We start from the raw sequence: 26,666 nt of genomic DNA, 5'->3' as shown, positions 1-26,666 counted from the left end.
GCCAAGGCGTCCTGAATGTACGTGACATAGGGCTCTGTTGACGTCTGCACACGGCTGGAAGGCGCCGTCTGCGGGGCAAGTTGGCGACCATAGGGGTTGCAGAACAAGTCTCGGAGATTTGGCTTGAGTGAATCCCAACTGGTGAGCTCATCTCCGTGCACCCGAAACCAAACTCGAGGTGTGCCACCCAGGTGAAAGACTACGTTGGCGAGCATGATAGTAGGGTCCCATCGGTTATTGCGGCTGACGTGTTCGTACAGGCTGATCCAGTCCTCGACATATTCTCCATCTTTGCCCGAAAATACGCCAGGATCACGGGGAGCGGGGAGAGTGATGTAGATCGTCGAAGTGGCAGCAGGTGTCGGAGCCGGCGAAGTCGAGTTGTCGTCGCCAGGAGCCATGAAGGAAGGCTCGACGTACCGTCCACTGCGAAGCTCCGTGACGAGGTACAGGGAACGTCCACCTCCACCAGATATGTTACGTAGGAAGACGCACACGAAAAGCTATATACAAGTATATTTACAAGAAAATACGCCGCACTTGGCCAAGAGGCAATAGCTTGCGCTAGCCTCTAATCGTCGTCGTCGGCTTCACACTGCTCGCCTCTTCGTGATCGCAAATACTCTTTCATAGCGATATTAACACTGCAGCGTTGAAACCTGCATCCTCAAATGGACGAGGTCAAACCAGTGGTAATGCAATGGCTATGTTGCATGCGCACCTCGAAAACAAGCACTTTAAAGGGAAACTCAAACGCATTTGTAAAACTGGCGCTACAAGCCACAAGAACTAACAGCATGCAGCCACTGTCGCAATAGTCCTCCTTGCTCTGCAAACAAACCTTTCCTTTGTCTCATGCACTTCCTAACATGCAGCAATTATAAATGAACAGCACATGAACCTAACGAATAAATGAACAGTTAGTGACTCCTCACATCTAGCTTGTCAGGTAGCCACGTCAGATGTGGTCGAGACAAAGAAAGAAAGAGCAAACCTGCTGGTAATGCCTACCAGAACTCCTAGAACATGTGATCGTGCAGTGGGCGATGGCTAGCCTCTTTCTTGCACCTACCAACAAAAGAAAATGACAGCCATGGTCTAAGCCGAGCGTTGAGGCTCCCTAGCCTTGGGAATCACCACAGACATTTCGAATTGGGCACCGCAGTCACCGCAACACGTCATCAGCGGATGTTGCATTTGCACTAGATTTCCGGCACACAATGTTCGCCGCGTTTCGGTTTCATGCGGGAGAAAAAATACTTGATTTTCGCATGCTGCAGGGCTTTACGGAGCGATTTTTTCTTTGCTTTAAGAACTAATACGGCACCCTCGTCTCCGTGGCTACAAACTTGCCATTGGCAATAACTCCCGAAAGTCGCTAATTAAAGATATCGTTATGTAATTTTAGTTAAGTAACTATGTAATTACATGTTTCTCATAATTTATTGTCCGCCGAACTTGAAAGCTTGCTCCGTAAGAGAATTCCTATTTTTCTTGAAAACCTAGCTTTAGGATTTTTTGAAAGTGTTCGCTGAAACACCCTGTATCTGTCGTTCCTTAGGGCACAGTAAAATAGACTGTTTGCATAATTTATGGCTCAGCCAGACTGTCATGCCTCTGGCAATCCGATCCAGTTCATGATCAAGGGCTACACCTACCAACCGGTGCCTATAGAATATTGCCTATTTCCAGTTTGTACTCTTGAGAGTAATGAGCCACCCTCGGAACACAGAAGAATGCAGCACATGCTTAGCTGCATTCTCAAAGTTCTTTCCCCCTACTCCCAGGTCACTCCCAAATACTGGGGTGGACAAAAGTTTTCAAGTTTCTTGGCCGACAAAGAGAGAATTTCCCGCGCTACTATGTAGTACACTGTGATGAACCAGATATGACCGTGAGGGTGATCTCACTGTTTCTCATTTGTAAATTTATGACCAAAGCTATCGGCAGAGGCTACAAGGCTACGAAGTTTGCCAGCAGCAACTTCCTTTTGGAGCTCCACGATAGCAGTATGAAAACACTTGTCCTTGTCGCCTTTTTAGTGTTCGGTGTCCACTCTTGCGCTTGTCACTTCAGCGTGGAATACCAACTATCCCGGTCTCACACCCTGTTTCAGTATGAAAAGCTACGTAATCTAGTTTGTTTTGGACAAGTACCAGTTACGGTCACCGCTCAGCATACCATCAACACCATCCGAGGAGTAATCTCAGACGATAACATGATGCAGCTCACTGAGGAAGTGCTTTTGGAAGGACTGAAAGAACAAAATGTGGTTAACTTCAAACAAATTAAGATGAGGCGCGGCGCAAGAGAAATTCAGGCCAAACATATTCTTACCTTTGGATCAAGTGTGCAGGGGTGGGACTCCACTTGCGCCATTTTGATACAGACATAAATTCCTGCGCCAAACTGCCAAACACGGAAAGTTCGTTCTCCGTAAAAGAGTACAGCTGTTCACATTCCTCACCCCATGTGACTCCGCTCCCTGCACAGTTTCTCGCAATTTCCGCGCTTCTAATACAACTCTTCAGTGCTTCCGGCAAGCTGTCAGAATGGTCAAAGTGATTGTATTCAGTGTGCATTGGAATACAGTTGAGCGCGCTGAACTGCGCAGTGCTTCCTATAGCCGAGGTGCAGAAGAATGAAAAGTAGGCTGAGGGTATTGCAAACCAACTAGATATTAGGGAGGCGCATGCTGCAGAGAGTCCAGAGAGTGGGCTTTCACCAAGGCTGGTATAGCGTAGAACTATTCCAGTCTCTGTTAATGCTCATATGGGCGAAGCCTGAGCCATTGTGACCTATCACGAAGGCTAATGGCGGATCTGGAATAAAAACATATTGGAATAATATTACAGTCTACCAGAAGTTGAACAGTATGTTCTTTGGAATCGCCCTGGTTTAATAAGTAAAAATGCTTTAAAATAAATAGCAGGTTTGCCCGAAAGGTGACCCATCGATTGCAATAGCAAATTAGGAGGCAGCTATATCAAGTAAGAATAGTAGTTTTATCAGTTGTATAAAATTTTAATCATTAGCTTACTAACTAAATTAAGAAGGTGTGACGCGCGCAAGCAAGCATGAACACCTCTCACTCGATCACCACGCACACTCATTGAAACGCTGGACTGTGGAAGCGCACTAGCAGCTGTGGGCCAATTGACTTTCATGCTGCCTCACTTCAAAGGAAACTAAGCAATGAAAATGCAGTGTACACAAAGCCATCAGCACTCAGCACTTGCCTCTGTCCCCACCACAGCTTTCCTTCAAAATAGGGTGCGTGTCACCACACTAGCTGCGTGATATGCAGGAGCCACCGTAGTAGAATGTCGACCCCCCCCCCTCCCGGTTTATGAAACTAGATACGAGCATGCTTCCCCTACAGCTTGGTGGCCCCACGGTTCTGGTTGGCTAAAAGTGTGCTTAGTGTGTGTATCATTGCACGTGTCATGTTGTATGAAAGCTGTGGCCAATGCATGCATCAATGGACCATGCGGTCAGTGGGCAGGCGGTGGCGTAATGTCATGAGTGCATAAAATAAGCATTAATCTCAAATTTAATGGTGCTGAGCAGTTCTTCAAGTTATGAATTCCTCGCGGGGAAGCATTGAAACAGTTGGTGCATTTTGATGTGGCCTTACTGAGGTGCAGTTGGAGCACAAGTAAGAGCTTGCGCAGACAAGGAACGCATGGAAAAAAATTCACCAAGAGGACTGTAACGCTTTCGTATTCCCACACGTAAGCCGTCTTGGTGCCTGTGCCAAATTTTCTTAATCTCCCAGAGGTATTGCTTATATTTTTTCTGGGTGACACTGAAAGGAGCTCTGCGTTTTACGTGCTGGCGGATTATACGCAGAAAAATAAAGCATGTGCTAGCTGGCTCTTTACAATCTCAACTTACAAAGATGTTACCAAAGTCACACATGTGATCAAGAAGAAATCCACTAATCAGGTCTTATGAGAAAGTTGTCGTGCCGGTGAACCATAAGTTTTGCAAATGCCAAATATGGCCTTTAAACCTCGAGTACTTGTTGGAGATAGGACAGCAAGCTGGGTTGGAACTTTTTGATGCTGTCCTCTAAGGATCGTAGAAATCTGTGAATGTCTTCAAACACTCCAGCTTCTCTCACTTAGTACTTGTTTACTTTTCTGAAAAATAATTTATATGCATGTACTTCATAAACAGTCATGAAGCATTCAGATGCACTAATATTGAGTATATAATAAAGGACCACTCGGCTTCATTTGTTCCACCACTCCTAAAGCACCCTCAAGACCTCCCAAATGAAAAAAAAGTAACGCTCATTATTAGCTTTAGTATCTCTGTTCTCTCTTTTGCATTTCGTAATACTACTTTTGTTTCATTTGTACAGCATCCAGGCCTTCTATTTCTCCATCAACAGCCAACAGTGAAAATTCACAGCAGGGACGACTCCAACAAGACCATTTCTGTGACTATGAGGCTGGTAAACTGTTTCGTCAGGAAGCACATGGGAGAGTCTCTACTGGCGAGCGTCTGTTTAAGTGCGATTTGTGCCGTAAGAGCTTCTCAAGAAGAGACTACCTGAAAAGCCACATGCGCACCCACACTGGTGAGAAGCCATTTCAGTGCCCTTCATGTCCTTGGAGCTTCGCATTAAAGGGCAACCTGAAAGTCCACCTGCGCACGCACACAGGCGAGAAGCCATTTAAATGCCCTTCATGCCCTCAAAGCTTCTCGCAAAAGAGTGTAGTGAAAAGCCACATGCGCACCCACACTGGTGAGAAGCCATTTCAGTGCCCTTCATGCCATCGGAGCTTCTCGCGAAGCAGCGAAGTGAAAAGCCACATGCGCACCCACACTGGTGAGAAGCCATTTCAATGCCCTTCATGCCCTCGGAGCTTCTCGCGAAGCGGCGAAGTAAAAATCCACATGCGCACCCACACTGGTGAGAAGCCATTTCAGTGCCCTTCATGCCCTCGGAGCTTCTCAGTAAAGGCCAACCTGAAAGTCCACATGCGCACGCACACAGGCGAGAAGCCATTTCAATGCACTTTATGCCCTCAAAGTTTCTCGGGTAAGTCCAGCATGAAAAACCACCTACGCACCCACACAGGCGAGAAGCCATTTCAATGCCCTTGATGCTCTCAAAGCTTCTCGCATAGAACCAAGATGAAAAACCACTTGCGCACCCACACAGGTGAAAGACCATGGCAGTGTCCATCATGCCTTCAGAGCTTCTCGCAATGCTCTCGCATGAAAGCACACCTGCGCACTCACACAGGCGAGAAGCCATTTCAATGCCCTTCATGCCCTCAAAGCTTCGCGCATAAGCCCAACATGAAAAAGCACTTGCGCACCCACACAGGTTAGGAGCCATGGCAGTATCCTGCCATGGAGCTTCTCGTATAAGTCCAGCATGAAAGACTACCAGCAAAACCACACAAATGAGAAGCCATTTCAATGCCCTCTGTGTTCTCAGAGGTTCTCACAAAAGCCAGACCTGAAAGACCACCTGCACGCCCACACAGGAGAGAAGCCATTTGAGTATCCTTCATGCCCTCAAAGCTTCTCGCATAGTTCCAGCATGAAGGACCACTTGCAAACCCAAACAGACGAGAAGCCATTTCAATGCCCTTCATGCCCTCGAAGCTTCTCGTGCAAGTCTAACATGCAGGAACAACTGCACACCCATGCAGGTGAGAAGGCATTTCATTGCCCTTGATACACTTGGAAATTCTCACTGAAGAGTGCCATAAAGCAACAACTGAGCTTTCATACAGGTGACCGACCTTACTCCTCTGCCACCTGCGCCAATTCCTTTGCACTTGCTGATTACTTGAGCAGACATAAGAGGACGCAGCACAACAGCTGTTGAACTTAGTTAGAAATCTATAGATATGGAGAATGCTACAGGGTGTTCGGCATCAAGTAGCACAAGTGTCCCCGTGTGCTCTTAAAAGGGCCCTGGAGCGCTTTCTTGTGTCGCCATATTTGCTATAGATCTATTCTTGGCATGTCATCAGACAAAGAGCAAAAGAAATGATGAAAATCGACCCACACAAGTATGTTATCGCTCTTAAAGAAATTCAAGATATGCAAGGAAACAAGTTAAGCTCAACCTCCACTTTGCCATGACTTCATGTGGTGACATCAACGTATAGCAGCAGGACATTAGCAAAAGTCGGCATGCCACAGTTGCCAAGTCTGCTCTGCCTATTCATGGTGTACCCATGGCCTCTATGATCTGGTGACTGAACGCAGATGGCATACATCCCACAACAGACTAGACAGATGCCATTGTAGCCACGCCACCACCAGAGAACAAGCAGCACCTTCGTTCTTTGCTTGCAGCTGTAAACTACTACGGTAAATTTTTGCCTCTAGTGTCCGTGCTGGCCCATCCTTTGTGCAGACTATTGTGTGACAACCGAATGTGGCCATTGACAAGTGCCCACCAAAGATCCTTTGATGGCATCAATGCTGTGCCAGCGTCAACAGAGGTCCAACAGAGCAGCATAGTGACACATCTGGCCACCAAAGAAGGAAATTTTTATTGGCAGAAAGTATTACTTTCACTTCAGTGAAACTACAGGAAGGCATCCTGAAAATACCCGAGATCTGGTCATCTGCCGGTCACAAACAAGTTCACAACAGAAGGCCATACACAGAAATTTGAGCGCATGGAGAAAACAAAGCTAAACTTATACATGCTCTTCTGACAAATATAAAAAGGGCTCGGTACATGTTTATACCTGTAGTGGTCTTACTACTATATGTATCCTCCTTGTTACATCTGGCTGGTACAATCAGTGCAAGTAAATGAGCTGCTGTGTGATAAAACTCTCCAAGAACTTTTTCATAAATGTGGTGTGCTGAGTGCAAGCCATTGCTGGAAATTGCACATTGGGTTTGAGCAGGCTTCTTATCACTTTAATTATTTAGTCGGCAAATGCACCTTTCAGAAAATCTCTTGAACACCACTGCACACAAAGCCAAAAAATGTACGACAAAAAGGCTTCCATGAACACTGTTCTTGTCCAATTTTTTCTGTGTACCATGTCACGGTGAAATCAAACAAATATTTTGTTACATCGCTGGTTTCGTAAAGTGCGATTTGTCTGTATTCGCATTGTTGCTATCTAGCGGCTTTAGAATGTGTGATATCTTTATTGGCTGTACATTTGTGAATTTTTCCTACATCTGTGTGATTAATTCTTTTAGCTTTTTTTTTTGCATATAAACTTTTTCTGTTAGGCTCATGTATTCGTTGCCTCTAGGTTGTGCTATGTATGGTGTTGGCTCATCTGATATTGTTCTGTGTGTGCTTTTTTTCACAAATAGGTACTCATATAAAGAGTTTACTTGGCATCAGAGCACAAATAAATGCCTGTGTTTTTTTAGTGTTCATTGTCTGTTCTTGTCAATTTAGTACTGTCATGACAGCATGCAATGCAGTGATTTTAGCATTTTATTGTATTCTGGGCTCCAGGAGAATTAAAGTGATGGCCAGCAGCTAAGCCCAGTGGGGAGAGAGAGAGAGATATGGGCTGCCCGCTGGCTTGTGAGAGTGAGGATGATGGTGCTAGTGCTAGCATACTCTGAACATATTGTTTTATGCAAAAATTGGGGACATACAAGTCTAAGTGCCGCATGAAGCATTGGTGTTTGCTATTTCTCCTTCTATTTCAATTTTGCTGCATGTATATATTTTACCAGTGCACCAGTACAAATGGTTCAATGCTGTTCCTTAAAACGCTCATGAGCACTTATCATGATAAATTCCTAATATAAGTGGTTTAGCTGAAGAGAATACAGGGATACAAGCATAGCTAAACAATGAGGAATGTGGGTAGGAACACTTTATATATAGCAGACATGTTTTTGATGAACTGCTGTTATACTGCTAAAATCTGTGCTTTTAATAAAAGTACACTGTTCTGCTTTATCACTCAATGCCAAGTGGAAGTATCCTCTACTGGGAAGTCAATCCAATACATGGTATGTTCAGTCTGTGAAAATAAAAACAAGTTTGAAACATTAATGTGTAAACAATCACTCAAGAAAATGAACATCACGTAAGAGGTAATCCAATAATAAGAATTACCTTTGAGAACAAAGATGTCACAGTGAAAAAAGCCTTATTGCTCCAGCTTTTTTCTGTGCAAGAAAAGATGAAAGCGCATGTGTTCTGTCTCATTTTGTGTATGTCACCTTTTCACATACAAAATGATGCTGTTTTAACATGCCCAACTGTCTTTGCATATCCATTTGTCTGCTCTCACACCATAATATATACAGTTAAAGGCTGTAATAATGCATAGTTTGAATGAACCAACACGAGCTACATGTACTGTGCTGTTGAACGTGGCAATGCAAGTTAGGTTCATGCACAGCAGATTCATCTTGATTGTAGGCGAGTTAAAAAAAAAGGTATGTAAATAAATATTTTCCCTGATGAGCTATGCATAATTGCACTCACATTTGGACAGTAGCCGACTGCAACTGCAGTGAACAAGAAGACAACTTATACAACATTTAAAATCTAGGATCTAAATGTGCTAGAGATTTTTATTAAAGGGTATTTATGGTGACTCATATTTAAACAGGTCTCTGCTCAGACTGGTAATGCTCTGCGTCACCTAGTTTTATAAAATATGCCCTACCACTGGTATACGAGTACGTTCTCGGTTCTGATAGCGACATTGCTGATCGAAAGTTGCCTGCTCCTAAAGAGTATGTATGACGCGTTAACTAAAGCCCCTGCATCCACGTGCCACCGCCGCTTTCTTAAGTAGCGACAACCTTTGTTGTGCGCCGCCTTTTCCCCTCATACCAAATCCGATTCCGGCATTTGCGGTTCCTGGAGTTGCGCTGCGGGAATTTCCGCTTTGACTGCTGTTAGACGATGGTGAGACGCCCGCGCGTGCTTAGCAGAGCTGTGGCAGTCACCATAAGAAGAATGCAAAGGGGACAAGCTGTTGTATTCCGCTGAAGTAGTAGTTCGCGGTCACTGTTTTCCAAATGCACGAAAAACGGCAGTGGTCTCAAAGCGCCCAAGCACTACATTCCACTGTATGTTGTCGCTCGTGCCACAACCCGTCGCAGGTTGACGCGAAGCAGCGAACACAAGCAGATCGCTGGTTACAATAGGCGGTGGTTCTTGGATGGAATCGCATTCACAGTTTCAACCGCAGCTGGTGCAATTAAAGCCTCTCCAGCGACGCGAAAGTAAACAACGCTAAAAAAACAAAACGTCACTTCCACTCGGAACAGGAAACTGCAGCTACGTAAGTTCCGCTTGGCACCGAAAGCTAAGAGTGTGAGTGGGAGAGGAGCATGGAGGAGGAGGGCAAGTTGGCGGCACTTAACCTGGTCGGCGGAAACGTGTATGGAGGGGCTTTAGCGTTAACTAACCATTTCCGAGCCGGGGAGAAACGGCCCAGCTTCAGTACCTGGGAATGGCGGACATACGGCGGAAGTTGCTGGTGTGACGTCGCATGGAAACTCTGGGTACCACTAAAGCCCCTCCATACACGTTTCCGCCGACCAGCTTAAGTACCGCCAACCTGCGCTCCTCCTCCACGCTCCTCTCCCACTCACCCCCTTAGCTTCCGGCTTCAAGCGGAACTGACGTAGCTGCAGCTTCCTGTTCCGAGTGGAAGTGACACTTTGTTTTTCAGCGTTGTTTACTTTCGCGCCGCTGGAGAAGCTTTAATTGCACGAGCTGCGGTTGAAACTGTGAATGCGATTCCATCCCAGAACCACTGCCTACTGTAACCAGCGATCTACTCGTGTTCGCTGCTTCGCGTCAACCTGCGACGGGTTGTGGCATGAGCGACAACGTACAGTGGAATGTAGTGCCTGGGCGCTTGGAGACCACTGCCGTTTTTCGTGCATTTGGACAACAGCGACCGCGAACTACTACTTCAGCGGAATACAAAAGCTTGTCCCCTTTGCATTCTTCTTATGGTGACTGCCACAGCTCTGCTAAGCACGCGCGGGCGTCTCACCATCGTCTAACAGCAGTCAAAGCGGAAATTTCCGCAGCGCAACTCCAGGAAGCGGAAACGCCGGAACCGGAAATACCGGAACCGGATTTGGTGTGAGGGGAAAAAGCGGCGCACAACAAAGGTTGTCGCTACTTAAGAAAGCGGCGGTGGCGCGTAGATGCAGGGGCTTTAGGTACCACTAAAGCCCCTCCATACACGTTTCCATACATACACGTTCCCGGAGTTGCGCATGGCGCAACACGGGGAAGCGGAAACGCCGGGACCGGAAATTTTTAAACCGGAAATGCCGGAACCGGAAATACCGGAACCGGAATTGGTGTGAGGAGAAAACGCGGCGCACAACAAAGGTTGTCGCTACTTAGGAAAGCGGCAGTGGTGCGTGGATGCAGGGGTTTTAGGTACCACTTGCAGCAATGGCGCCCGCAGAACCACGACGTTCGTTCATGATTTTGCTGCACCCGCTCCACTATCGGTGCCGACTTGGTGCAGGCACACAGGTGCGAAGCAGACGACACAGCACACGGGCGCGAGCACCGTTAAAACCCCGCTGACCCACGTCTGATGTGTCTACGCAACTGTGAGGTTTGTTCGATTCAGGCAAAGGTGTATGGCACCACAAACGAAAAGGTGCAGGGGGTGCCAGTTATGGTGTGCCGGGCTGCACCCACTCGCCGCAAGGTTCAAGGGTGCAGTGCACTGCGGCGGCACCTTGCCTTGCACCCCGTTCAATCGAGCATGGGTGTGCAGGATGCACCGCTGCACCTCGGGGAATCGAGGGTCTAAGTGCAGTGCACCGTAAATAGGTGCAGAAGGTGCACAGAAACTTGACTGAATCGAATAGACCTGTGGTGCGTATTTACGCCCCAGAAACCGATCATACCTGCAGTTCAGGGCCTCTCAAGCTTACGCACTCCGTGCACATTAGTCTGACATAGCATAACGCCTACATCGCGTCTGCACCTTTGCATTCGTTTCGAGTGTTTCGCTGGGCCTGCATCTCCGGAATCGAGCTGCACAGTTTCTGAACTTCTCGTGAACCGCCGTGAACTGGTTCACAGTGGTGCAGGCGAATCGAACAGACCCATATATCTGGCAGAACCGGGCAGAACTGCTGCTCATGTCCATATGTCACCATGCGAGTGCTTTTTTTACGTCCCCGTTCTTTGGCGCAACCTTCCCTGAACCAGACTACTGAATGGTTTTGTGCACGCACTGACGATCCTGACGGAGGCCGGCTGCGGACACGAGGCAAAATATACGCGCAATATATCTAACGGTAACGCATCAAGCGCCTTACTGCCTCAACCTTTTATTACACGCATACAGAGTGGAAGTCACTCGCAGTGCCACCTATCCTGAAAAAGACACGGTATGCGAATATACGGATGTGGCGTAAGTAAACGTTCTGGGTCGCTTTTGTTTGCTGTGACTTTGCAGCAGTAGAGAGTGGCATCAGTCACGGTCCGACTTTCAGTAACTGTAGTCAACGTAAAGCCGTTGCTTTGTGTCTACCACTTATTTGTTTAAATGGGACGGGTGCATCTGCGCTACGGGTGAGATAATATTACATTAAACATGTAACTTAATTACATTATAGCCAATAATAGCCATTCCGCAGCCATAGCTTCATCGTTTCCTGTAGCCATCCTCCAGCTTCTTCCTTCAAAATTCAAAATGCTCTAGCTTTATCGCAGCAAGTACATGCTTCTTATTCGTTGTTGTTGTTGTACCTCGCGTACAAAGGCATCCTGCAGTCGTGCCACCAGCACTGTAGAAGGTAGTTTCCCTTCTATAATGTGCTACCGCAACGTATCTGGAAAAGGTGAGACTTTAGGTGAGAGCACTTCTAAGAGTTAAGTACGATGGCATTGTACGATTACCTGTTATTTTGCTGACATTTGTAGGAAAGTTTGCGAATTCGTGCGGTATAAAATGATCCCAAAATGCGAGCTAGCGCGAAACAGTTGCCGCCGTCTCGCAGAGATCGCAGATCCACCTGTTCGTGCCTTCGATGAGCGCTGCTGCAGTTCCTTTGCACTGTCCTTACTTCAATCAATGGAGTGTCGCTGTTCGTAATGTGCAACCCGCTTGTTTTACGTTGCGATGTAAAGAAACAAAAAGAAAAGGTGGCACCTCCCACGCGCCAACACATACATATGCACTGAACTGTTAGTGCTGCAAATGCTGTTTCGTGTGTCTCTTTTTTATCCATATTTATTCTCACGTTCTGTGTGCTGTAACAGAACTGCAATCACTCCAATTATTTTTTGCAGGCCTCACAAATGCGATAAGCCTGGCTGAAAGTATCACTGCCAGTACGGCATACCACGCCCCTTCCATCGTCGTCGGACAGGTCGAGGTTGGCACACAGTGCAGCTTCCCTCTGGCTCACAAGTCTGTTGGGTGCTCCTTCAGAGCAGGCAGCGAGTCCAGGAGCGTGCAGACGACAGAGACTGTGGATCAGTCATGCTCCACCGCAGGTGGGCAGTGACCGGCACTTCTCTTACATTTGCTCGTTTGTGCTCGTTTGTGGTAAATAGCCATGTCTACCTGCTTGGCGCGAACTGCCCAAGTGTGTTGCTGAGGACATATTAGCTGGTTTGTGATTCTTGTCTACATTCTGATTGGGGGCAGCACGCAAAAATACTGCTCTATTGAGCACACTGAAGCACCTTAGGTGGTAGAGCTTAATCCCGAGCCCTTTTGCCCTGGTGCAGTTATAGCCCTTACGATAACGTTAAACCCAGTGAGTCCCTGACTTATGCCTGAATCAGTGTATTACTGTAAAAACGTGAATTTAAGCCTCACTCGCATTTATGGCAACACTAACGCATTTAACTTCTTGGCTCTACCACGAGCGATTCGGTTATGGAATTCGCTTCCTAACAGCACTGTCTCTCAAATGAGCAGTGATAAATTCAGACAACTGCTGAACCTGCAGTCTTCATCATAACAAATTTATTCATCTGTACAAATGTCATGTCATATAATACGTGTCACACATGGGCCATGTCCTTTCTTTTTTTTTTTTCAATTTTGTTTGCTTTATGTGCTTGGGCTTCGTACGTTATTTTGCGCGAGTGTTGCATCGCTTTTTATGTTATCGTGAATTGTACTTTTCATTCCTTTCCCGACAACTCTTTGTATTGATTTAGCATTTTTATTTGTTACACTGTTTTGCAAGCACGTGATCATTACAAACATTTTTATCGCTCATATATCTGTTTTCTCTTGCATTTGTTCATTGACGCCCCCCTTACTCAATGCTCCCCTTGGGGCCTGTAAGGTACTTTGAAATAAATAAATAAATTGCTGTAGCGCGGGTAACAACAACAGGTGCAGTAGGTGCAAGCAATGGAATAGTTTATTGAACATAGCGTGGCTGCTTTTATTCCGTACAAATCAGTAGGTGCATGCACACTTCGTGACGCGATAGGCGGGTTTGCGATGACGCGATATGGCACTTCCTCCCCCTTAGAACCCCAGCCTGTCGGGTGGTCTCCTTGTGCGCATAGAATGCCTAGGAAGCCCTAAGCCCGCTGGTACACTTGAGGTTGCTTCACTGGAAGCAAGGGATGTACCAAGTGATCCGTCTGACGATGGTTCAACGTCTTCCACTGCAGAGGGTTGATTACACTCTCTGACTTGGTTGTCTCCAGGTCGAGTTGTGCAGAATTTTTGCTTTACTTCATCCGCTGCGAGTCGTGACCGCACTTGGTCTACGTGACGGCGCTGCACCCCTCCTGTGGTGTCCACCGTGACCATACGCCTACCTCTTGTTGACGTCACCGTGCCGGGTAACCATCTCTGGCGAGCCTGATTGTACTGCCGCGACCAAACAGGCACTCCCGGTGAAAAGATTTGTGGCAACGGTGCCGGGGGTCTGCTCACCGTGGAATCCCGTGCCACCTCTTCCTCTGGAAAATGTGTACTTAGGCCAGTCCTGGGTTGAAAACCCAGCAACATCCCCGCGGGCGACTTGCCATCTCGAGTTGGTGTTGCCCTGCAGCGTAGCAAGAACTTGGAAGTACGACTGAGCAGACTTCCATCCTTATTTTTCTTGATACCTTCCTTAATGGTGCACACTGCACGCTCCGCCAATCCGTTTGACTGCGGATAGTATGGAGCAGAGGTGACATGACAGACATGGTTATCTTTGAAAAACCTTTCAGTCACTGAACTGCTAAATTGTGGCCCATTGTCGGAAACGACTGTATGGGGCAGACCAAAACGCGCGAAGATCCCTCGCAGTACTTCGACTGTAGTTTCTGCACTTGCTGTTTTAAGAGGTACTGCCTCTATCCATTTCGTTTCCGCATCTACCACCACCAAGATCATGTGACCTTCCATTGGCCCTGCATAGTCGATATGCAGGTGAGACCAGCGTTTGTTGGTTTTAGGCCAACTTGAAGGGACCTGTACCGCTGGCATGGGCCAACATTGCACGCATTGCTGACAGCTTTGTACCAGCTTGTCTATGTGGTGGTCCAATCCGGGATACCGAAACATCATACGGGCCAGGTGCTTCATTGCAGTCATGCCTGGGTGGGTGTCGTGAAGTTCTCTCAGAATAAGTGCCCGCACGGTCTCGGGCAAAACTACGCGATGACCCCAGTATATTAGTCCTTTACTCACAGTGAGTTCGTATCTGCGGGTGAAGTACGGCTGAAGGCACTGTTGCTCCGGTCCCAGCTGGTTTGGCCAACCACAAAGGATCCACGTCTTCACCTGTCGGAGGAGCATGTCCTCGCTCATGCTATCTGCCAACTGCTCTGCGCTAAGAGAAAAATCTGTCAAAGCTTGCGCATGTAGCACATATTCGACGGAATCATCTTCACAAGGGTGCCCTTGCTCCGGCAGCGGCAAGCGGCTCAAAGCATCGGCATTCGTGTGTAGTGGTCCTTCCCGGAATTCTATGTCATACTGATACGTTAATAAAAGGAGTGCCCAACGCTGTATCCTGGCCGCCACCATCTGTGGAATTGGTTTCTCGAGATGGAACAGCCCTGTCAACGGCTTGTGGTCCGTTACCAGACAAAATTTATTGCTGAAAAGATAGTCTCTGAACCTTGTCACACCGAAAACTAGGGCAAGCGCTTCCTTTTCCAGTTGCGAGTAATTTCGCTCCGCCGGCATCAAGGTTCTAGAGCGTAAAGCTATTGAATAGTCTTCGCCGTTGATGTGGTGGGACAGCACTGCGCCCAAGCCGACCGATGAGGCATCGCATTCCAGTCGATGGGGTTTTTGCGGGTCATAGTGGACCAGAAATTTAGCCTTGCCTAAGGCACTCTTTGCTTCTCTAAATGCACTGTCCTGGGACGGCCCCCATTGCCACAACACCCCCTTTGCCAGCTAGCGATATAAGGGAGCCAGCGTCGTTGACAAGTTGGGCAAGAATTTAACATAATAAGTGACCAAGCCCAAGAACTATTTCAGCTGGCTTACCGATGTTGGCTTCGGCGCGGCCTGTACCGCCTCGAGGTTATCTTGCAGAGGATGAAGACCTTTGGCATTGATGCGGTGCCCCAGAAACGACACTTGTGCTTCCCTAAACTGGCACTTGGCTTTGTTCAACTTCAGGTTGTGTTCACGAAGCCGCTGAAACACCTGCCGCAGTACTGATGTGTCGTTTTCCTTTTCCGCCACAATGATGTCGTCGAGGTACACTTGAACATTCGGCAAACCTTGCAAAATCAATTCCATGCGTCGCTGGAACAAAGCGGGGGCTGAAGCAATCCCAAATGCTAGGCGATTGTAGCAGTAAAGGCCCCGATGTGTGTTGAGTACCGCCGTCTTTCTGGCTTCGTCGTCCAGCGGCAGCTGATTGTATGCGTTGCGTAGGTCCAAAGTGCTGAATACTTCGCTTCCCGAAAGCGCTGCAAATATGTCTTCAACTTTGGGCAGGGGATACTGTTCCAAGTGAGACGCCTGGTTGACTGTTAACTTGAAGTCACCGCACAATCGTATATCCCCGTTCTTTTTTTGCTACCGGAACCACCGGTGTTGCCCAATCTGAAATGCTTATCAGCGAAAGCACTCAGTCTTGCACAAGACGGTCGAGTTCGGCCGAAACTTTGGAGCGCATGGCATAAGGCACTGTACGTGCCTTGCAGAAACGTGGACGGGCTCCTTCTTTGAGGTGTAATTGCACAGGGGGGCCCTTGCAACAGCCAAGCTTGTTCTCAAAAAGATCCGAAAATTCATCGAGCAGCGGCGTCATCTTATCAGGAAGAACATTTACACTTGAGGCGGTTCTAGTGTCCCAAAAGGACACACCCGCCTTACGGAAGGCCTCTATCGTGTTCCGGCCGCAGAGCAGTGGGCCGTTACATGCCACCACGATTAGCGTGCTGGTCACAACAGCTGATCCAGACTGAACCCTCATGGTTATCTCGCCGACAACTGGCAATGGCCCGAGGAAGCATGTCAAGCGGAGAGAAGTTTTTTTCAGTGCCGGCCACCATTTGCGATGTTTCTTAAATATGTTCTTCGGTATGACGCTGACCGGAGAACCCGTGTCTAGAATCATTCGCAATTTCCGTCCCTGCCATGTCAACTCTTCCTCGAGAGGCTTCAACGTAGCTCTGTCGGCGGAACTGTGATCGACAAGAGCAAGCAACATTTCTTCTTCGCTCTCACCTTCCATTTCCTCGACGGCAAAGGCACCATGGTCTCGAGGGTGGCCACTGCTGCAAACCTTCGCCAGATGACCTTTCCTGCCGCAATGGTGGCACTTGGTGTTTCGATGACGGCACATGTGTGTTGAGTGAGGGCCGCCGCAACGCTCACATGAATGGTTGTCCTTTGCAGTGTTCCACTTCGTTCAGGGTCGTCGTCCTCGCTGCGACTGTACAACATCGATGCTGGTTCCCGTAGTCACTGGGTCTGCTCCTCGCATGTCACGAACGTCGCCTAGCACCTTCTCTGAAGCTATGGCAAATTCTTCTACTTCCTCAAAAGTTAGCTTCTTCCGCGTTAATAGGCAGCGTCGTGCGTCGTCATCCCTGATTCCGCATACTATGCGGTCTCGCAGCATACGGTGCAGCGAGTCGCCGAAGTTGCAACTTTCCGCCAGTCTCCGAAGGTCGGCAATGTATTCCCGAAAGCTCTCTCTGTCCCTTTGCTTGCGCATCAAGAACGAGAAACTCGCTGCTATTTCATTAACTTGAGGATTGTAATGTTCCTCGAGGTATTCGACTTCATCGTAAGTCTGGCTGTTAACCGACACGGTTGGAAGGCGTCCTTGCAACATGCGCACGACATTATCGCTCAATGAAGACACCAGCAGAGCTCGGCGTTTGGCCGTGTCGGTAATTCCATTGCCCTCAAAATAAGCTTCCAGCCGTATCCTGTACATGCTCCAGCTGCTCACCGTCTCGTCGAAAACCGGTGGGCGAGATGCCATCATTCGATCCTGTCAGTCGCTGACCATGCTCACACGAAATTCCATCTTCGTCGCCACTGCTGTAGCGCAGGTAACAATAACAGACGCAGTAGGTGCAAGCAATGGAATGGTTTATTGAAGATAGCGTGGCTGCTTTTATTCCGAACGAATCAGTAGGTGCATGCGCACTTCGTGACGCGATAGGCGGGCTTGCGATGACGCGATACGGCATAAATAAACATGGAATGTAAGTTGGACCCTGTGTTTGAAGGGAATAAAATTCAAACAAAAGTCTTGAATGCAGTAACATACATTTTTAACAGTATGCTCATTCATTGAGAGGTAAAAACTGCACGGGAACTGTCAGGATTCTTGTTCTGGGACAGCTTTAAGTCGCGACATCCCACAGCACGTGACTAAACAGGATTCGGCATGCACAACACTGCCATCAGGGAATGAGTAGCATGTACTGGGAATCCGAGGTGCACACCAGCTATTACTTCAGCTGACCTGTAGTTGTCTTCAAGGGACTGCTGGCCATACACCCTTTTCAGTCCTCTACTGGTGATAGCACCTTCACGTTTCTTGTGCAGTGTTTACAGACTGCAGTGGCTGACAAGGCCTCTTCCATATTACCAATTTATCTGATTGGATAGTTCTTCCACAGCACGCTTGTTACAGTGTGCTAAAACGTCATCCACCTTTGCCAATGTGAAAAGTCAAGACTTTTCACTTCGAGAAGCGAGACACTAGTGAGCAAATTCAATTGCCTTTGCTATGATTTGAATCTGCTTTTATCAGCAGGTTTGCAATGTGGGCTTGTTGGTAATGCATCTTCAAGGGGAGTATGGTGGCGCGATTCAAAGACGGGACAAGCGAAGACACAAAGGGACACACACAGTGCTGTGTGTGTCCCTTTGTGTCTTCTCTTGTCCCGTCTTTGAATCGCGCTACCATACTCCCCTTGAAGTTATCAGCAGAACTCGTGCATGGTGCTCACAGAGAAATTCCACCATAATGTCTTAACACCGTCAGCAGGGTGGTTGTTGTGCAACAAAGGTTCCAGTGAGAATCAACAGTTACACCGTTTCTATTTCAGTTTACAGAAACCAAAGGGTGTACTGCCACAATCCTGCGGTATGATTCCATCCGTTTAATCACATTGCCTGCAAAGGCAGCAATAAAGTCAATCCCGGGGATGTTATTTCTGTATCCCTAGCAGTATTAACACATGTTTTCACAAAGTTTGCAAAGTTGGCGTGTTGGCCACAGTAACGACAAAAATTATACTTTCTCCATTTTTACAAGCACAAACAAGAAGGCTTCTTTATTTTGGTTGACAACATACATGGCAAATACAGGAAGATTGTGCTCAATGTATTTTGCGACACCTGACTAAGGCTAATGCTTATTATTCCTCGTCTCCCTAATCCTCTCCTTGGTAATTCAGGCGCATGCGGTTGCAGCATAAGATTCGCAAAATGGTTCACATAATGTTCACATTGCACTAAGTGGAATTCTAATATGTTGTTTGTCACAGCATAATAATAATAATAATATAGTCGCCAACTGATTTTTCGGACACGCATTTTCCAGACCCACCCAAACATTCGGACTTTGCCACTGTACCGCAACGTGCTCCATAGAGCCCGTGTATAACAACTTGGAGTACTTCTCCAGTTTTGATCTGCAGTCAGGTTACTGGCAAATTCTGATGCACGAAGACGACAAAGAAAAGACAGTGTTTGCAACCCCAGATGGTCTTTATGAGTTCAGCGTTATGCCCTTCGGCCTCTGCAATGCCCCCGCAACTTTTGAGCGCACGAATGACACTGTTCTGCACGGCCTGAAGTGAAAAGCATGCTTGTGCTATCTGGACGACATCATTATTTTTTCATCGGCATTTGCCCAGCACCTGCAACGTCTGGACGAGGTTCTCATCTCCTCACCTCAAGACCAGCCAACGCTGGTCTTCAGCTCAACACCAAAAAGTGCCGTTTTGCAAGCAAGACGATCAAGGTGTTAGGTAACATTGTGAGCAAGGGTGGTATTCGACCTGATCCCGACAAAATTTCGGCGGTGCTTTGCTTTCCTCAACTAGAAAAGACAAAAGAACTGTGCAGTTTCCTTGGCATCGCTTCCTATTTTCGCCGATCTATGCGCGACTTCGCCTCTATAGCTGCTCCTTTACACAACCTAATTCGTTCTGGTGCTCCCTTCGTGTGGTCACCGGAATGTGAATCTGCCTTTGACGAGCTGAAGGGCGCCCTCACATCTGGCCTTGTCCTATGTCATTTTGATGAGACTGCACCCACAATCTTGCACACGGACGCTAGTGGCCATGGAATTGCTGTTTTCCTCCAGCGAGACACCTCTTTGCGTGAGAGAGTCATTGCATACCCCAGTTGCGTACTCACACCTGCTGAGAAGAACTATACCATCACCGAGCAGGAATGCCTAGCTGTCATTTGGTCTGTACAGAAGTTTCGCCCTTATCTCCAGGGCCGCCATTTTACCATTGTCACGGACTATCACGCCTTACATTGGCTCTCAACACTCAAGAGCTTGTCAGGATGTCTTGGTTGCTGGATTCTTCGTCTGCAAGAATATGACTTTGAGATCACCCACAAGACTGGTAAAAAGGACCCAGACACAGACGCTCCTTCTCGCTGCCCGCTTCCTACAGCTGCACTCATCGATAACTCCGCAACCACCTCCAGGGACGCAATCCCCGACATCTCTTCAACGGCAATTTCGTCCTTTGCCACTCTTGACCACCTCACTTCAGACGATCATGAATCATTTTCGTCTCAACTTGCTGATTCGTACTGTCGACGTATTATAGACCGCCTTTGTAGAGCTTCGCGGCCGCCTAACGCCAGGTTCTGTCGACAGCTTGCACAATTCAAGCTACAAAACTCTGTGCTGTACTGCCATATCCATCATCCTGACGGACAACGCTGGGTGCCCGTACTGCCTCGCTGCCTTTGTGCTCGTGTCCTTCAGGCCTTTCATGATGATTTGACTGCTGGCCACCTTGGCATCCAGAAAACTTACGACCGCATAAGAAGCCGCTTCTACTGGCCTGTCTACCAGTGTGGCGAGATATGTCTCTTCCTGCGTCATTTGTCAGCATCGAAAGCGGCCAACATCAGCTTTTGCCGGGCAGCTACTACCGGTCTCATGTCCTGCGGAACCATTCAAGGTTGTTGGCATTGATCTCTATGGGCCACTTCCCATCACTCCCGCCGGTAATCAATGGATAGTTACAGCCGTCGATCACCTCACGCGCTATGCCAAAACAGCTTGTGTCAGTCCTGCATCTGCTTCCGAAGTTGCTACCTTCATTCTTAAAGCCATAATCCTGCGTCACGGCGCCCTTCGTGTCCTTCAGAGCGACAGCGGATTTTTTCAGAACTGGTAGGCAAAGTGCTCAGAGCCTCTGGCACAACTCACAAGACTACTTCAGGTTACCATCCTCAAACTAACGGCCTGACCGAGCGGTTTCGTCGAACGCTCTCTGACATGATAGCCGCCTACATTCAACCAGATCACAGAAATTGGGACGCAGTTTTGCCATTCGTCACCTTCGCGTATAACACCGCCGTTCAACGCACAACCGGTTACTCGCCATCCTACCTTGTTTATGACTGTTTGCCCAGTTCCTTTCTTGACGTTTCTTTCTTCTCTGCCGCTGTCAGTCCATCTCCATCTTCCTGCGAAGAATATGTTTCCCACCTTGACCATTGTCGCCGGCGTGCCCGCTTCAACAGCGAAGCTAAACAGGACCGCAAGGATCATTATGATGCATCTCATCACATAATTTTCTACCAGCCTGGCGATGAAGTGCTGCTCTGGACACCAGTTCGCAATCCTGGGTTGTGTGAGAAGTTTCAGTCCCACTTTATTGATCCACACACCGTCCTGGAAATGACTTCTCCCATTAATTATCGTGTGACCCCTGTTGTTCCCTCAACTGACCGTTATAGCCGCTCTACCGAAGTGGTCCACGTTTCTCATATGAAGCCCTTCACGCGGTGTTCCCTGTACCCTTAGGCTGCGGCCAAGATGGCCGCTCTCACGCGATGGAAGTTAATGTTGGCATTTATTGTGCACTTCTTCATCATCTGTATATTATCATCATGTGTGTGCCCTTCTTCAGGTAGGGTTGGAAAATTCCAACCCTACCTGTACGGCCGCCCCTTCGACGTCGTTACAGATCACCATGCTCTATGTTGGTTATCGACTTTAAAAGATCCGTCTGGCCGCCTTGCGCGATGGGCTCTATGGTTACAAGACTTTGACATACGCGTAATTTACCGGTCTGGCCGTAAACACACCGACGCGGATGCCACACCAAGTGACATGACTTGCATTTCAGTCATTGAATCGGCGTTTTCGTCGCCTGTGCACGTCAACATGGCTGTAAAGCAACACAAAGCTCCCTGGATTGCGGCACTTATGGATAGCATTTCTGACACTTCAACAACACGCCCTTCACGCGCAATCCGCCACCAAGCTTCTCATTTTGAGTTACAGGATGGTGTTCTGTATCGTCGAAATTACGCTTTCGATGGCCGCAAATGGTTATTAGTCATCGCCCGCCATATGCGCACAGACGTATGCGCCGCTCGCCATTCAGACTCGCAATGCGCCCATGCCGGCCTCTTCAATGCGTGGAAAAAAAAAAACATTTTATGAAAGGGACTATAATGCTTTCGGATTCCCACATGTAAGCAGTCTTAAGTGTCTCTGCCAATCTTTTTAATCTCCCAGTGGTATTACATATATTTTTCTGGGCTTTCCTGAAAAGGGGCCGAGTTATATGTGTTGGTGGGTTATATGCGGAAAAATACAGTACGTTTTACCTGGCTCTTAACTCTCTCTCTCAACTTAAGAAAATGTGGCCAGAGTAAGGCATGTGGTCAAGAAGAGACCTATTGATGAAGTCTGATGTGAGAAATTTGTCATGCTAGTGAATTGTTAAGTTTTGAAAATGCCAAGCTGAGTCGAAGCTCTTTGACACTGTCCTCCTAGGGTTGCCGAAATCCGTGATAGTCCTCAAATACTCCAAATCCTCCCATATTATAATTCTTGACCGTTCTGAAAGAAATAACTTGTACAGGTGGACTTCACAGTGTCATGGAGCGTTCAGATGCAGAAATATTCAGTAAATCATAAAGAAACGCTAGGCGTAATTAACTTCAAGACCTCCCACATAAAGAAAAGAAAAAGCTCATCATTAACTTTGGTATCAGTTATATATTCTTTTTCCTTTCATAATACTACTTTTGTTTCATTTGTGCAGCATCGAGGCCTTCTATTTCTCCATCAACAGCCAACGGTGACAGTTCACAGCAGGGATGCCTCCGCCAAGATCACCCCTGTGACTATGGGACTGACCAACTGTTTTGTCTGGAAGCACGTGCCAATGTCCATACTGGCGAGCTTCTGTTCAAGTGCCACTTGTGCCCTCGAAGCTTCTCAAGAAGAGACACCCTGAAGAGGCACTTGTGCATCCACACAGGTGAGCGACCATTTCAATGTCCTTCATGCCTTCAGAGATTTTCACAAAGGTCCAAGGTCAAGGAACACCTGCGCACCCACACAGGCGAGAAGCCATTTCAGTGCCCTTCATGCCTTCAGAGATTCTCGCAAAGGTCCAAGGTCAAGGAACACCTGCGCACCCACACAGGCGAGAAGCCATTTCAGTGCCCTTCATGCCTTCAGAGCTTCTCACGAAAGACCCACATGAAAGCCCACCTGCTCATCCACACAGGTGAGAAGCCATGGCAGTGCCCTTCATGCCTTCAGAGCTTCTCGCATAAGTCCAGCTTGAACGGCCACCTGCGCGCCCACACAGACGAGAAACCATTTCAATGCCCTTCATGCTCTCGGAGCTTCTCGCGCAAGTCCAGCATGAAAGACCACTTGCGCACCCACACAGGCGACAAGCCATTTCAATGCCCTTCATGCCTTCAGAGCTTCACACGAAAGAACAACCTGACAACCCACCTGAAAATCCACCTGCGCACCCGCACAGCTGAGAAGCCATGACAGTGCTCTTCATGCCCTCAAACTGCAAAACACCTGCAAAACCATACGGAGAGGAAGCCCTTTCTATGCCCTTCGTGCACTCAAAAATTCTTGCTGAAGAGTGCTGTGGAGCAACACCTTACAGGCGATCGACCAAAGCGTTGCACCGTCTGCTCCAAGTCCTTTGTACAGGCCGATTACTTGAGCAGATAGAGACAAAACACAGTACTATGATACTGTAGAGTAGGTCAACAGCCATGTCAAACTATAGTTTCAATTAGAAATCTATAGACATGGAGCAAACAGCAGAGAGTTCTGCATCAGATAGCACGAGTCTCCCCATATGCTCTCAAAGGGCTCCTGAAACACAACTTCTGGGTTACCATATTTGCTCAGTATCTGTTCTCAGTATGTCTTATACAAAGAGCAAAAGAAGTGATAAAAATCGACCCACACGAACCCGTGTTATCACTCATAAAATATTCAAGATACAAGGAAAACAAGAGCCAACCTCAACCTCCGGTGGATTTTTGCTTTTCTGAATTCCTCATTTTATTTTGCGATGACTTCATGTGGTGACATCAACAAATAGCAGCTGGGCATTAGCAAAAGTCGGCTCGCCACAGGTGCCAAGCCATCTTGGCCTATTCATGGCACACCCATGGCCTCCACAACCTGGCGACTGAGCGCAGATGGCATACATCCCACCACAGGAAAGACTAATGCCATTGTAGCCACGCAAGCACCAGCGAACAAGCAGCAGCTTCGTTCTTTGCTCAGAGCTGTAAACTACTAAGGTAAATTCTTGCCTCGGCCAGCCATGCTGGCCAATTCTTTGTACAAGCTACTGCGGGACAACCACGCATGCGCGTGGACAAGTCCCCACCAAAGATCCTTTGATGACATCTAAGCTGCGCTGGCATCAACAGACGTCCTGGCCCACTATGGCCCACAAAGAATGCTTCAAATCCCTTGCGACGCATCACATTATGGGGTGTGCACCGTGCTTTCACACATTTTCGCTGACGGCAGCAGTCGTTTTACTTGCGCTTCCAAGACGTCTGATGCAGAGCAGAAATATGGCCAGATTGAGAAAGAAGCGTTATCAATCATCTTAGGCGTTAAGAAGTTTCGCTACTATCCTTAGGGACTCTCTTTCACACTGATAACAGATCATAAACCGCTGCAATCCATCTTGCAGACAAAGTCTGGCATACCTACCTTGGCAGCAGCATGACTTCAACATTGGGCTGTTATTTTGTCTGCCCATGCATACTCCTTGAAGTTTCTACCGGCAGACGAAAATTTAGAGGCCAACTGTTTTTCGCGCCTGCCAGATTGTCAGGTGCCCGCTGACAAAGCAAAAGAACCCATCTACTCGCTATGCTTGCAATCAATGCGGTCACCAACAAGGACATTACACGCACAACCCGAACTCGAACTCGAACTCACAAGTACGGTATGGCCTAACTTTGTGGACAACACGGCTGACCACGCATCAAGTCTGCCTTCTTTGAGGAGTGCGTGTGGCGGTGCCTTGAAATCAGAGGACCCTGGTTCTTCAGGAACTACACAACGGTCATCCAGGAATAGTGCCATTCAAAATATGAGCCCACAGCTACGTTTTGTGGCGTTCTATTGATGCTCATCTCGAATCTCACGTGACAGAATGCACTCCTTGGAAGCGAGTGCACATCGATTTTGCAGGGCCCTTCCGACAGACCACATTATTAGTTGCAGTTGCAGTCTGTCTAGCCAGAAGTCTACATTATGAAAAACACAACCATCAAGACAACTGTCGGATCGTCTTCACGAAATGTTTTGCTGCTTTGGTTACCCGACAACAATCGCATCTGACAACGGACCACAGTTCAGCAGAGTACAGGACTTTTGTTAAAGAGAGATGTGCACGTCATGACAACAGCGCCTTAACACCCAAGGTCGAATTGCTTGGCAGACCGTTTTGTTCAGTCCCTAATGACAGCACTAAAAAATTAATCGGACACCTGTACAAAGATATCCCGTGTGCAGTCATCAACCATCAGATCGCTACATGTCATCTTAGTTTTGTATAACGGAAACACCCCACAAATTAAGCGGGAGGAAATGTCATGTATGCGATAGCAGCACAGGCTGTCGATCCCATCATTAAGTCGAAGCTACTAGGTAGTCACATGACCCAGCCGTGATTGCTTGTAAGGCTGGCATGTTTCTCTTCTGGCACCTGCACTTTTACCTCCATTCTTGCTGCACCATGTAGCAATAAACTGTTTGTTACTGTTCTGTGTTCATCTGCTTATTTCTTTCTAACTTCGAACTAGGCAAACATACCATCTGAAGTCACTGAAACATTTGGCAGACTCAACTGTAGGTGACATCTACGCATTGTTCAGATTGTTGCAGTATGAAATGCTGGCATGCGCTTAATTGGTGGGGCCCGAGCGGGTGAGGCAAGTATTGTATTTCTTGCTGCTTCGCAAGCTCTCGTTTGCACTCTTCAAATTTGGCCTGGGTCAGCACCTTTGAGTAGGGCATTCTTTTGTGGGAACATTTGACATGCTTACTCTGCGAGAATCATTGCAGCATGAGCATGCTCATGCAACAAAGTGCTCGAGCAGAACTGGATATGTTACATTGTTTTCCGCTTGCACAGTGTTTAAGAATGGTGACGGGAAACCAAAATGAAATCAAGCTGGTGGGTAATGCTGGAATACGATGCTGCCAGAGCGAAACGTGATGCTCACTTCATGCCCCCTGTAGCTGGGAACAGCAGTGTGTTTGGGTTATTGCATATTCAAAGTGTGCGCTATTCTTCCAACGGCACCATACAACAGCTGCTGTGAAATGCATAGGTGACAATGCTTATTGCAGTAGTGTGAATGCAACATGCGACAGCCGGCGACATTTGCTAGTACCAGAATGGGAAACTAAGTGCGTGCCATCATTCTCGCTTGGCACAGGTGGGTGAGTACTGCAGGGGAAGCTGTTGTGGAGAGCGCATACTGCTCTCAGTTGTGTCTGCTTCACACCTTTTCTTGTTCACTTAAGATCTAGTCGCCGCAAAACATTTGCCGCTTGTCGATTTGCTGAAAACTAATGGCGAAAGATCTCAGTTTCTGGGAATGTATGAAAGGTACCCTGGAACTATTTTGACAGTATTGTACAAATGCACTGTGTCGTTAGGATAGGTCCTTCTGGTCATTAAGTGATTCAATTAAGCGCTCCGCATGAAGAGTGTATATTTTTATAAGTAGGGT

The 26,666-nt window shown here is 47.6% G+C and overlaps 2 protein-coding genes across 5 annotated transcripts in view; one reads left to right on the top strand and one right to left on the bottom strand.

Moving 5' to 3' along the window:
• The window catches only part of LOC142590016 (uncharacterized), an 83,339-nt gene that overhangs the window by 3,751 nt on the left and 52,922 nt on the right, over positions 1-26,666 (top strand). For 2 of the 4 annotated variants that reach the window (XM_075701836.1, XM_075701834.1), the window contains exons 3-4: positions 12,263-12,469; positions 22,682-22,900. In XM_075701836.1, coding sequence (XP_075557951.1) covers positions 12,263-12,469; positions 22,682-22,900 — 426 coding nt within the window. Of the gene's footprint in view, positions 1-4,369; positions 5,251-11,590; positions 11,812-12,262; positions 12,470-22,681; positions 22,901-26,666 lie in introns of those variants that run through there. The other 2 variants (XM_075701835.1, XM_075701837.1) reach the window with 2 other exon arrangements.
• On the bottom strand, positions 13,464-16,658 carry LOC142590746 (uncharacterized). Its single transcript, XM_075703174.1, has 4 exons — positions 16,629-16,658; positions 15,435-15,899; positions 14,636-14,759; positions 13,464-13,990 (listed from the first exon to the last, which is right to left on the bottom strand). Exons 1-4 carry the CDS (start codon positions 16,656-16,658, stop codon positions 13,464-13,466), a joined length of 1,146 nt encoding a protein of 381 aa, XP_075559289.1.

The sequence above is a fragment of the Dermacentor variabilis genome, chromosome 8 (assembly GCF_050947875.1).
Source record: "Dermacentor variabilis isolate Ectoservices chromosome 8, ASM5094787v1, whole genome shotgun sequence".
NCBI lineage: Eukaryota > Metazoa > Arthropoda > Arachnida > Ixodida > Ixodidae > Dermacentor > Dermacentor variabilis.
The sequence above is the reverse complement of the archived record's forward strand: the minus strand, read 5'-3'. Positions and strand labels throughout refer to the sequence as shown.

What these genes read in the sequence shown, in the direction of transcription:
- LOC142590746 (XM_075703174.1), bottom strand. Translation starts at nt 16,658, where the DNA reads ATGGTGCCTTTGCCGTCGAGGAAATGGAAG. An exon ending in CCGCGCCGAAGCCAACATCG is followed by an intron (nt 14,760 to 15,434) that starts GTAAGCCAGCTG and finishes CTTAGCGCAGAG; the next exon opens with CAGTTGGCAGATAGCATGAG. An exon ending in GCCGTACTTCACCCGCAGAT is followed by an intron (nt 13,991 to 14,635) that starts ACGAACTCACTG and finishes TACGCTGCAGGG; the next exon opens with CAACACCAACTCGAGATGGC.